At 47.5% G+C, this 11132-nt stretch overlaps 1 protein-coding gene across 2 annotated transcripts in view; it reads left to right on the top strand.

Moving 5' to 3' along the window:
• Tcf7l1 (transcription factor 7 like 1) overlaps nt 1–11132 on the top strand; it is a 159662-nt gene that overhangs the window by 128770 nt on the left and 19760 nt on the right. The window contains exons 4-5 of one of the 2 annotated variants that reach the window (XM_028762513.1): nt 8847–8930; nt 9200–9241. In XM_028762513.1, coding sequence (XP_028618346.1) covers nt 8847–8930; nt 9200–9241 — 126 coding nt within the window. The remainder of the gene's footprint in view (nt 1–8846; nt 8931–9199; nt 9242–11132) is intronic. The other variant, XM_028762514.1, reaches the window with a different exon arrangement.

Genomic DNA, 11132 nt, shown 5'->3' on the forward strand with positions numbered 1-11132 from the left:
GCTCTGCTTAGCCACTGGAGAGCTAGCTTTCTAAATCAAACCTTATAGCTCAAGCTCTGGTAGGAGAAATAACCAGATTCTCTGGAACAGAGACACGAACAGCTAGAAGGCACTTGGGACAAGGTGGAGTGTGCACCAGAGCTTCGAAAATATTTGTCGACTGAACCTTGGAATGAATGAAAGAGGGAGGAGAAAAACTTGGTTTTTCAAGACAGGGTTTCTGTATGTAGCTCTAACTGTCCTGTTGCTGGCCTCCAACTCAGAGATCCACCTGCCTCTGTCTCCCAAGTGCTGGGATTAAAGATGTGTACCACCACTGTCCAGCTTATTTTGTTGGTTTTTAAGACTTTAAAAAAGTCTGATTGTTTTCTTAAGATTTACATTTAATTTGTGCAATGTATCTCTTCCTTCTGTGTGTGTGTGTATGTGTGTGTGTCTGTCTGTCTGTCTGTCTGTCCATCCCAGTATTCAGGAGAAGGGGTCAGATGCCCTGTCATTGGGGTTACGTGTGGTTGTGAGCTGCCCGAATTGGTGATGAGCTCTGAGCACAAGTCCTCTGGAAGAGCAGAAGGCTCTCTAGCTTCTGAACCATCTCTCTGGTCCCCAAAGTATGATCATTTTTTTTTTTTTAAGAACTTTTCCACAGAAAATTATCTATTGTATTAACTCTAGAAGTAGCTTATTATAGATCCCTATGGACTTACAAATTGAATTTATTTTGGAGGCTTCGCCTATCCAGCAGCCTCAGGAAGGAACATGGCCTTCTTCAACAGTGAGGTGGAACAAAGAGGCTGTGTTTGGGACTTAGTGCTGTCCAGTGCATCTATGCAAACACTTAGAGCCACTTGCTTTATAAAGAAAATAAGGGACCTAAGAGTCAAAGTAAAATGTTTTCTTTTTCTCTCATAACTCCTCCTCAGTGTTTTCAGAAAATTAAGTATTTTTTTCCCACCTGGGGAGGTATTTTGTCTTTCTGCTACTGAGACTGGTTGTTCAAATTGGTATAGTTTCCTCTTTTTTTTAAAGATTTATTTATCTATTATCTATACAGCATCCTGCCTGCATGTATGCCTGCAGGCCAGAAGAGGGCACCAGATCTCATTACAGATGGTTATGAACCACCATGTGGTTGTTGGGAACTCAGGACCTCAGGAAGAGTAGCCATTGCTCTTAACCTCTGAGCCATCTCTCCAGCCCGTATTTTAAAATATTTATTTATTCTGTTTTGTGTATGTGTGTGCCTGAGTGTATGCATGTGTACTCGGTGTACACATGAGTCCTCAGACATCAGAGCACCGATCGGAACTGGAATTATAGGTGGTTGTGTGCCACTGTGTGGGTGCCAGGAACTGAAGACAGATCTTCTGCACAAGCAGCAAGTGCTTTTAACCACTAAGGCGTCTCTCCAGCTCCCAGAGTTGGTGCTTTTTTGTTGTTGTTGTTGTTGTTGTTGTTGTTGGTTTTTTTGAGACAGAGTTTCTCTGTGTGTAGCCCTGGCTGTCCTGGAACTCACTCTGTAGACCAGGCTAGCCTCGAACTCTCAAACTCAGAGATCCTCCTGCCTCTGCCTCCCAAGTGCTGGGATTAAAGGCGTGCTCCACCACCACTCGGCCTAGTTGGTGCATTTTTAAACATAGATTGATCTATGTGTGTTTCTGGGAGAGATAAGGAACCATGCTCCCCCACCCCATGAGGTGGGGAAAGGGACTGGAACTCAAGGTGATCTTACTGATTCAGCCTCCAGGTGCTGGGATTACAGATTCGAGCCACCATCCCTAACTAGATATAGGGTCTTAAGCACACTTCTAGGAACCAGCAGGGTTGGGCAACACATGCTCTGTGCTGTTCCTCCAAATCCTAACAGTACAAAAGGAGTCATTCAGTAGAGACCAGTTGCTCAAGGTGAATGAATTGGACAATGGTGGTGCACACTTCTAATGCCAGCATTTGGGGAACAAACACAGTGAGACGCTGCCTCAGAAAAAGAAAAGAAAATGTAACAGGCTCCCTTCCACACAGACCGTATCTCCAAGGGGTACTGTGACAGATTAGCCAACCCCATTGTAGAAGTGGGGCTAGCACATTTGTCAGGACAAAATGGGTTAGGATTTCAGTACTCAGTGATTGCTGGCATGGCTTGAATGTGGAATGGCCCCCTACAGACTGTGTGTGGGCTCCGCTGGTGGTGCTGTTTGGAGAGGACGAGAAATGTTTGAGATGAGGTAGTCACATATCGCTGAAGGGGCCCTTGAAGGGTAAACCCATTTTTTGTTCCAGTCAATACCCGGATTCCTTCCTCTGGGAGATAGATGTTAGGAGCTGCACCACCTGCTGCCCAGAACTCTGCCATGCCTTCCCGCCCATGAGGACCTGAAACACCCCTGTAACTGTAAGCCCAAATAAATCCTTTCCATGTTATAGACATGAGCATCTTAGTTAAACAGGCATGACCCCTGAGGAGCCCAAAGGACAAATGTATGAACAATAACCATTCCACCATGAGAACACCTTGGGTCTGGGCTCTGAATAAAGTTAGTTTCTCACAAGTAAAAGATACAAAGATGGTGGGAGGAGAACAAGGTAAGATCCTAAAGTCCAGCAAGAAGTTAAAACTAGCTGGTGTTGGGAGACAGCAAGCCTGAGGATTGGTTGGCCTGGCTTGTTGGTTTTTTTTCCCTGAACCACTGAATACAACTGGGTTAGGATCTTAGGGAAGGACGGCTGACTGGTGTTTTGTAAGTGGTACGTACGGTGGTTTAATGAGAAGCAGTTAGCTCATCCACAGTGGAGAAATTATCCATTGTTCCACATTGTCTATTTGTCACCTGTGGAGGCAAGAGGTCACCTTTGTGGAGTTGGTTCCCTTCTTCCTCCTTTCTGTTGGTTCTGGGATCAAACACAGCTCCTCAGGTTTGCAAATCCCTCTATGTGCTGAGCCATCTCACCAGCCTCCAGGTTTCTTTGTGTCATGGTTGTTGCTAATGTGGGAAGAGGAGGGGCTGGGGAGATGGTTCACTGAAGAACATACTTACCATGCATGCATTTAACATGAGGACCTGTCTCTGCACCCACGTAAAATCTAAGCCATATGGCTAGTGCTTGTAATCACTGGAGAAGACCAGCAAATCTCTGGTTTTAAGGTCAACACCCTTGCCCAATAAACCAGCTACAGTCTCAGTGAGAACCCCCATCTCAATGCCCAATAAACCAGCTACAGACTCAGTGAGAACTCCCATTTCAAAATTCAAGGTGGACTGCTCCTGAAGAACAGCACCCAAGGTTGACCACTGGCCTTCATGTACGCATGCTCACACAGAGACAGAGACAGGGCGCAGGGCTGAGTGTGGTAGAGCATACCTGTAATAACAACAGTACCAGCACTCAGGAGACTGAGCAAGGTGGGTTATTGCAAGTTGGAGACAAACCCGGGTTACAAATAGAAACGAGTTTTTTGAGAGGGCAATGTCTTCATTGTATTTGAAGCCCTCTTGGGGTGGGGACATGAGGAGTGTTTGTTACCTCAGTCTTGTCTTTTGGTGTCAGCAGTTGTAGCATCTTTTGAGTAAGGCTTAGGAATCCTTGGACTTTATTTAAAAGAGGCCTAGCTTGAGGTCAGTGGGTACCAGAGAGGCAGGGCTGGTTTCCTAACCTGAAAAGGTGCAAAGGACTCTGTCCTTTGCCAGTGTCCATGAAGAAGTGAGGCACTTCCGCAAGCTGGAGTTTGGGGGATGAGTGGTTTCCCAGGCTCCACACTTGAGTACGCTCCTTTGGGAGTCTTGTTCTGGTGCATTCTGTGACAAGAAGCCTTGATTTTTCTCTGGTGCTCAGGTCCTGCTGAAAGGGTTTTCTTGTCCAGCATTCAGAGACAGTGGGTGTGCCAGGGAGTCCTGTGCACACGGAGTAGGGGTGAGAGAGGGTGGGCCTCTCTGGCACAGGGCCTTCACTGCTCTCCGGGAGCCTGAGGGTTAATCTCCATAGCTCATTGGCAGCTCTGCCTCTGTCCAGGGCATGCTGGGATTTCCTCCCAGCTGTTTTACATCACGAAGATTTGTGTGTTGGGGAAATTCCAGGGCACAGCTGCAATTAATCTGCTGCTGGGTCTCCAGAGCAGAGTGAGGATTGTGTAGGACAGGTCTCCGCCCCGCTGCAGGAAAGCGGGTTCTAACCCCTAGGGAGCATCCTTCAGAGGGACCCTTCCCCAGGCCCAAGGCGAGCGGAAACAGCCCACCTGGCCAAGCACTTAGCCCTAGGGGGACTCTAGGAAGGGCTGAGAACCGAAGTGAGCAGAACATTAAGGAAAAGAAGTACAGTACCCCTCTAATAAAGTAGCATCCAAAGCAACACTTGTTTTCTTTTGGGTGACATTTCTAACATTTCTTTTGTCTGCCTTCCGTAGGAAAGGTGGCACTCTGATCAGCATAGCACAGTAAAGTACAAGAAACTGCAAACACGGGTAGCCCAGTAGAGGAATTCACCCGAGGAATGCAAAAGCACTCGCAGGGAAGAAAATCAATCACTATGCATGCATCTCATGAATGAGTCTAATAGGAGAAGCCACGTGACTGTTTTTGTTTGTTTGTTTGTTTGGTTGGTTGGTTGGTTGGTTGGTTGGTTGGTTTTTTTTGGTGGATGCTGAGAGATTCAACGACTGTTCCAATGAGAACAATTAGGACTAGAATCACCCTTCCTTAACAAGGTGAACATATACGCTAGGGCTGGGGAAGTGCCTTGTAGGTAAGTGCTTACTGTGCAATCCTGAAGACCTGAGTTCAAATCACCAGCACCCACATTAGCAACAACCATGACACAAAGAAACCTGGAGGCTGGTGAGATGGCTCAGCACATAGAGGAATTTGCAAACCTGAGGAGCTGTGTTTGATCCCAGAACCAACAGAAAGGAGGAAGAAGGGAACCAACTCCACAAAGGTGACCTCTTGACTCCACAGGTGGCATCCATGCCACTTATACACACATATATAAAACAATGATAAACACATTTGTAGAAGTTTAAGTTGAGTGTGGCTACACAGGCCTCTGTGACCTCAGTGCTATGGTGGGTGGAGACCCAAGGATCCCTGGGGTTTGCTGGTTGCCAGTCTAGCTCCCATGTAGTAAGCCTGATCCAATAGACCAAGACAGAGAATAACAGAGCAGGACACCTGATATCTTCCTCTGGCCTCTACAAATGGGTGTTCGTTCACACATACACAGATTTAAACAAGAACAATTTTTTATTGCATTTATTTTATTTATGTAGAGGGGTGGTGATTGTCACAGCACACATGTGTGGAGGTCAGAGGACAACGTTCAGGAGTCTGTTCTCTCCTTCTACCATGTAGATCCCAGGAATCAAACTCTACTTGTCAGGCTTGGTGGCAAGGACCATTACCTACTGACCAACTTGGTGACCCAAACAAAAGGATACATCCTAAACCATAGCCTCACTGTACTAAACTATAAACCAGAATGGCAGAAGGCTAAGTCCCCAACCAGTTTCCAAGTATGTGTCACTAAAGACAATACCGTTTTGACGCAGTATATTTAAGATTGGTGGCATGGCAGTATTCTGTCTCTGAATACTGAGAGGTCCTTTGGTCATAGACAGCTCCAACAGTTGCACTGATACTTTGAAGACAAAGAGCTTTGCCTTTTCAATGGTCATCCCAGGAGAGACGGGTAGCTGGACCAGGCTGGGAGCACATCGGTTACACTGATGCCCAGCTGTGATATGCTGGTCAGAAGCTTGAGCCTTAGGCAGCTTGTTGAATGGAGCTTACACAGGGCTTGGCAAAACCTGTTTTAATTTGTCCACACACCATTATTGTGCACAGAGCTTAACTTAATCTCCACAGACATGCTCCACCCGAGTGCAGTGACCTCCAGGATGATTGTGTGCTGGCCTCTCACGAGAACCACTGCCAAAAAGGGCTCTCTTGGCACTGGAGAGATGCTGCAGTGTTAAAGAGTGGGTACTGTTCTTGCAGAGGACCCGAGTTTAGTTTCGACACCCATAGTTCATGGCTTACACAACCATATGTAATTGTAGCCCAAAGAGATCCAACTCACTGACCTACGTGGGCACCCACGCACATGTGCACAACACACACAGACAGAATTAACACTAAGAATAAATAAGTAAATCTTTTTGAAAAGCAGTTTCTTTCTACTTGGTGTGATCTAGGCATTCAGAACTCTGCGGATGCCTGCATGTTCCTGGTGCTGATGCCTCCTACGGCCCTAATTTGTGGTCCCACTGCTTGTGCTGTAACCCAGAGGCTTCTAAGTGATCCAGTGAGCCTTAAAACTCTGCTGTCCACGACTCTCTTCAAAATCTTAAAAAAGGAGCCTGGGGACATGGCTCAGTGGTTAAAACATTTGCCACAGAAATATGAGAACCAGAGAGCCACCTTCCTCTGCCTCCCGATTGGGGGGATTCAAGGCATGAGCTGCCATCACCCCACTTTGTTTTGCTTTTGTACTTTGCTCCCCCCCTTTGTTTTTCTTAAACAAGGACCATGTATTACACAGTAGCTAGAGTAAAGGCATAGGCCACCACCAGACATGGTTGTTAATGCTAGCCGATGTTCGATACTCAGTTGCAAGTACTGGCTACTTCAAGTCACCACCATATGAGAGAGTTGAGGGCCATATTTCCATTCCATGGGGGCAGGGCAGATAGAAAAGGAATGGGAAGCCTCATCAAAATAAAGGAAGTGTTGGAGGCTGATACTGTGGAGAGGGTCTTCGATGGGCTGTTGGTTCTCGAACCTTCCACTTGTTGAGGCAAGAGCTTTCTTGTCACTGCTGCTGCAGAGTACCGCATGCTAGCTGCCTCTAGAAGCTCCTGGCGATGAATGTCTCCCATCTCGCAGTGGGATTCCTGGAATTATAGATGCACACTCTCACATCCCAATTTCTATGGACTTCAGGGTTCTCAATGCCTTTATCTCCTGAGCCATCTCCTTACCCCCTCCCCCTTTTTCAGACAAGATTACGTGTAGCCAGGATTGGTCCCATACGTTCTATGCTGCAGGTGGTCGACTCTGAGCTTCTGCTCCTTCTGCCTCTACTTACCCTAAGGTGGGATTACAGGCATACATCACTACTTTCAGGGCCTCATGCATGCTGGGAAAGCACTCTGCCAGCCAAGTTATACCCACAATCCTTGTGAATACCTTTCTACAAACTCCACCCCCTGCCCTGCCCACGCTACTCCTCTGCCAGTCGTAACCCTACCCCCCCCCCCATCACCATGAAATCCAAGAGCAGAGCAAAGGATGATTCAAAGGCTTCCTTCAGTCTCTGAAAGTCGTTCTGAGCCTCCGCTTCTCAAAGAATTGTATGTAGTTCTCAAAAGTAGTCTCAAGACTTCTCCACACGCTGCCTTGCTGGTCGGCTGCCCAGAAGCGCCCTGTCAATGTTGACTCTAGGACAACATGCTTGCTTTTGCTCCTGGCAAAGACTAATGGTTTGCTTATGAACATAAGAGCTACCATTTATCAAATATCTCCCATGTGTAAGACAGTGTTCAGTGCCTGGCGTGGTCCGGTTCCTGCTAACAACCTGTAAAGTTAGTCATAATAGCTTGCCCCACAGGTGATAAAACAGACTCCAAATTGTTAAGTCATTTATCTTGGGTCACAACCTCCATGGGTTGAGTGAGATCTGTACTCTCGGCTGTGCTCAAAGCCCAGGGTCCTCCACTTCCTCTAAACTCCCTCCTGTCAGGCTGTGCCATACCCATGTTAAGGAAATGTTTTTCTCTATAGAGCATGCATGCGTGAATTTGTATGCATATGGGTATGGAAGGGATTCCTTTTTTTTCCCTCCAGTGATGCATGGCAGAAGGTGGGGTGCTGGGTGATCGTTCCAAGGTTGAGAGACACTAATGAAAGCCCAGCACCCATCAGTATGAATAGATGCTGGGTGTGGTAACACACACCTATAATTGGAGTACTCCAGGTTTAGAAGCTACAAGATCACTGAAAATCCGAGGCCCACCTGGTCTAAATAAGAAGTTCCAAGCCAACCAAGGCTGTGTAACAAGACCCTATCTCAAACAAAGAAACAAAGTGATACTTACCCATGACACTTAGTTGTGGGGCAGGTGGGAGTTTTGTGTTTGTTTGTTTTTAGACAGACCATATATACATATATATATATATATATATATCTCCTAGATTGGTCTCGAACTTGTTATGTAGCTGAGGGTGAGCTTGAACTACTGATCCTCCTACTTCTACCTCCCAAGAGCTGGGATTTCAGGCAGGCCACCACCACAACCTATATATTTGGAGTTGAGGGTTAGGCGTAGGGCTTGGTGCATGCTGGCTGAGTACTCCACCCCCTGGACCAATGTTTTATCCAGTTCTCTGCTTTACCCATTTGTTTCCACTCCCACAAGTGCATTTCTTGGGGAATGCCATCGGTGATGCTGCAGGATGCGGAGATGGACCAGGCAGACCAGATTCGGGAATCTGTTCTCCGATGCTCTGCCTTGCTACATAGGGAGAGCAAAGAAGACTTGAGCCTTGACAACAGGTTCTTTGAAGATGGTGGTCACATGGGAGTGTATCCATTCCCTCCCACTTAAAACTTTACCTGAGTTGTTTAATGTCTTGTCCCTGCCCATGGTGATGGATGGCGGTACTGGAGTAGCTATGAATGTATGCTGGGCCATATTAGAACATGTGACAATGGATGTGATTGGCCCTGCCCAGGGTCTCTGGGCTTACAGCTGTAGACCTCCCGTATAGCTGGTGACCTCCCTGAGAGTCCTTTCTAGACTCACCTTGGTGCTTGAGAGAGTTCATCTCACCACTTCATGTTTTCTGTCCCCCGTGCAGTACCTGCAGATGAAATGGCCCCTCCTCGATGTCCCCTCCAGTGCTACAGTCAAGGACACAAGATCGCCATCTCCAGCACACTTGGTGAGTCTGGCTTAGCTTCCTGGGCCCTGTCTGGGACTCCTTTCCGCCTTCCAGAAGCTTCCTGAGTCTGTCTCCTTGGTGGTGTCTTACTTTTCTCATGGTTGTGCTAAAATATCTGACTTACCAGAGGAAGGGTTTGTCTTGGCTCACGGTTCGGTGGGGGAGTCACGGTTGCAGGAGTGTGAGGCGGCTGGTAACGCTGCAGCCACTGTCAGGAAGCAGAGAGTCATGGATGCTGGCGCTCAGCTCATTTTCTCCTTTTTGTTCAGTATGGGGATCCTGCCCGTTGGATGGTGCCTCCCACACTCAGGGTGAGTCTCCCCCTCCTCAGTTAAATCTTTCTGGAAACACTCTTATAGACACACCTGGAGGGTGTTTCCATGGTGATTGTAAATTCGGTCAGCTTGACAATGAAGATTAACCCTCACCCCCGGTGTGGGTACAGTTAGGGGTTAACAGAGGTTATGTCTTAGACACCCTCCTCACCTTTCCGTCCACCTCAGCACAAAAGCACACACCACCTGGAATGCTTGATTGAAGGCACATGGCCCTGACCATTAACCCCGGTTCTTCCTGGACACCTGCTTCAAATCCTTCTCCACTTCCTATGAACAAGAGGTCCTTTCTGTCCAGTTGGTGCTCATTCAGAACACCTCCTCTTCTTCCTGTAGCCGCGAGACTGCAGTTAAGGAGGCTCCTCTTTACCAGCTGTAAAGCTGGGAAGCGTCCCTTTAAATGTGGACGATGGCTGCTCGGCACAGCTGTGGCAACACTGGGCTTTCAGAGGAAAGGGGAGACAGGAGCAGTGGGGTCCCAGCAGGGCTCCTTGCCTCATGACAGAGCACTGAAGCACAGAATATATAAAAGATGATGCTGGAATCTAACCCTCTCATTCCATCTTCCAGGAAGTAAAGCGAGGCTCAGTGGATGCCTGCCAAGCTATCTGGTGACTCTCTTGCTAGAGAGTCTCAGAGTGTAGAGCATCTTCACCTGTTTCAACCTGTCCACTTTATAGACAGGAGATGAGGGCACCCTCACCGCCTTAGGATTCCATGGTGATTTTTGAAACTTTATTAGAGGCAAATTTAAAGGTCTATGGAAGTAGAATATATTATAGAAAACAAACTCCCATGCTGCTGCCATTCACGTTCCTTTCCTGCCCCTCTTACTTTACAGCAAATCCCAGCCATATTATTTTCTCACACAGGACATTTTAAGATACACTGATAATCCTTGCTCATTAAAGGGCGGCTGTGAGGGAGAAGATACACAGAGTATAAATAGAGGTGTGACAAACTTGTGTGGTTTCCAGCAATCACGGGACCAGCTGAGAGGGAGAGAGCCCTAGTCTTCTTTGTCTACTACTTGATTCTGTGTGTGTGTGGCCCTCAGGCGACTGTCACAGCCGTCTGCCAGGAGATAGACAGGAATAACCATGTGGGGCAGAGCCAGCCACCCATGGTAGGCTGTCCCAAGACATGCAAGGTACTACTGGTAGGGTCTGTATCTTGTCACCACATATTGAACAGTCATGGCGGTGGTTCTAGTCCCTGAGGTTCTATTTCAGATGGTAAGCATGAGGTACAGGTGCCCTCTAGTGGCTTTAATCAAACACAGGGAAGGATGGTTATCCCTGATTCAGCTATCTTGTTTACAGCCTACCATCTTTCTGACCCCCACCCGTCCTGTGGCACCCCAGAACCTCTCACAGCAAACCCCTAAATGTCAGGGCTCGCTGCCCTCTCTCCTGTCCAGAGGCTATCTTCTCACAGGTTCCTTTTAGAGGACACAATTTCCCTTTTAAATCTAACATATATTTCTGAATGTCCCATCCTCCCTGTGAGCATCACCTTATACGTCCACCAACATTCCCAGCCCAACTTCCCATGATTCCACTGTCACATCTTTTTCCCTGCTGGGCTCTAACTGCCACGTTTCACTGTCTCCTCACTTTCTAGGCACCATCTAGGTGACAGCTGATAGTGTTAAGGACGCCTACCTCCTTCGCTCCGGGACACTATTGGCTCTTGGCCTTTTTCCTCATGTAAACCGGCTGCTCATGGCTTTCTCTGGGTAACAGAAAAGTATCTGAAATTCCTAAACTCCCAAGAAGCCTCTTGCAGTTGGAGTTGTCTATCATCTAGACATTGCAGATGATGAGTGGTCTGAAGATCAGATCCCAGCACAGCAGGGGAACAGAGA

The sequence above is a fragment of the Grammomys surdaster genome, unplaced genomic scaffold (genome assembly GCF_004785775.1).
Source record: "Grammomys surdaster isolate TR1022 unplaced genomic scaffold, NIH_TR_1.0 133, whole genome shotgun sequence".
NCBI classification, from domain to species: Eukaryota; Metazoa; Chordata; class Mammalia; order Rodentia; family Muridae; genus Grammomys; species Grammomys surdaster.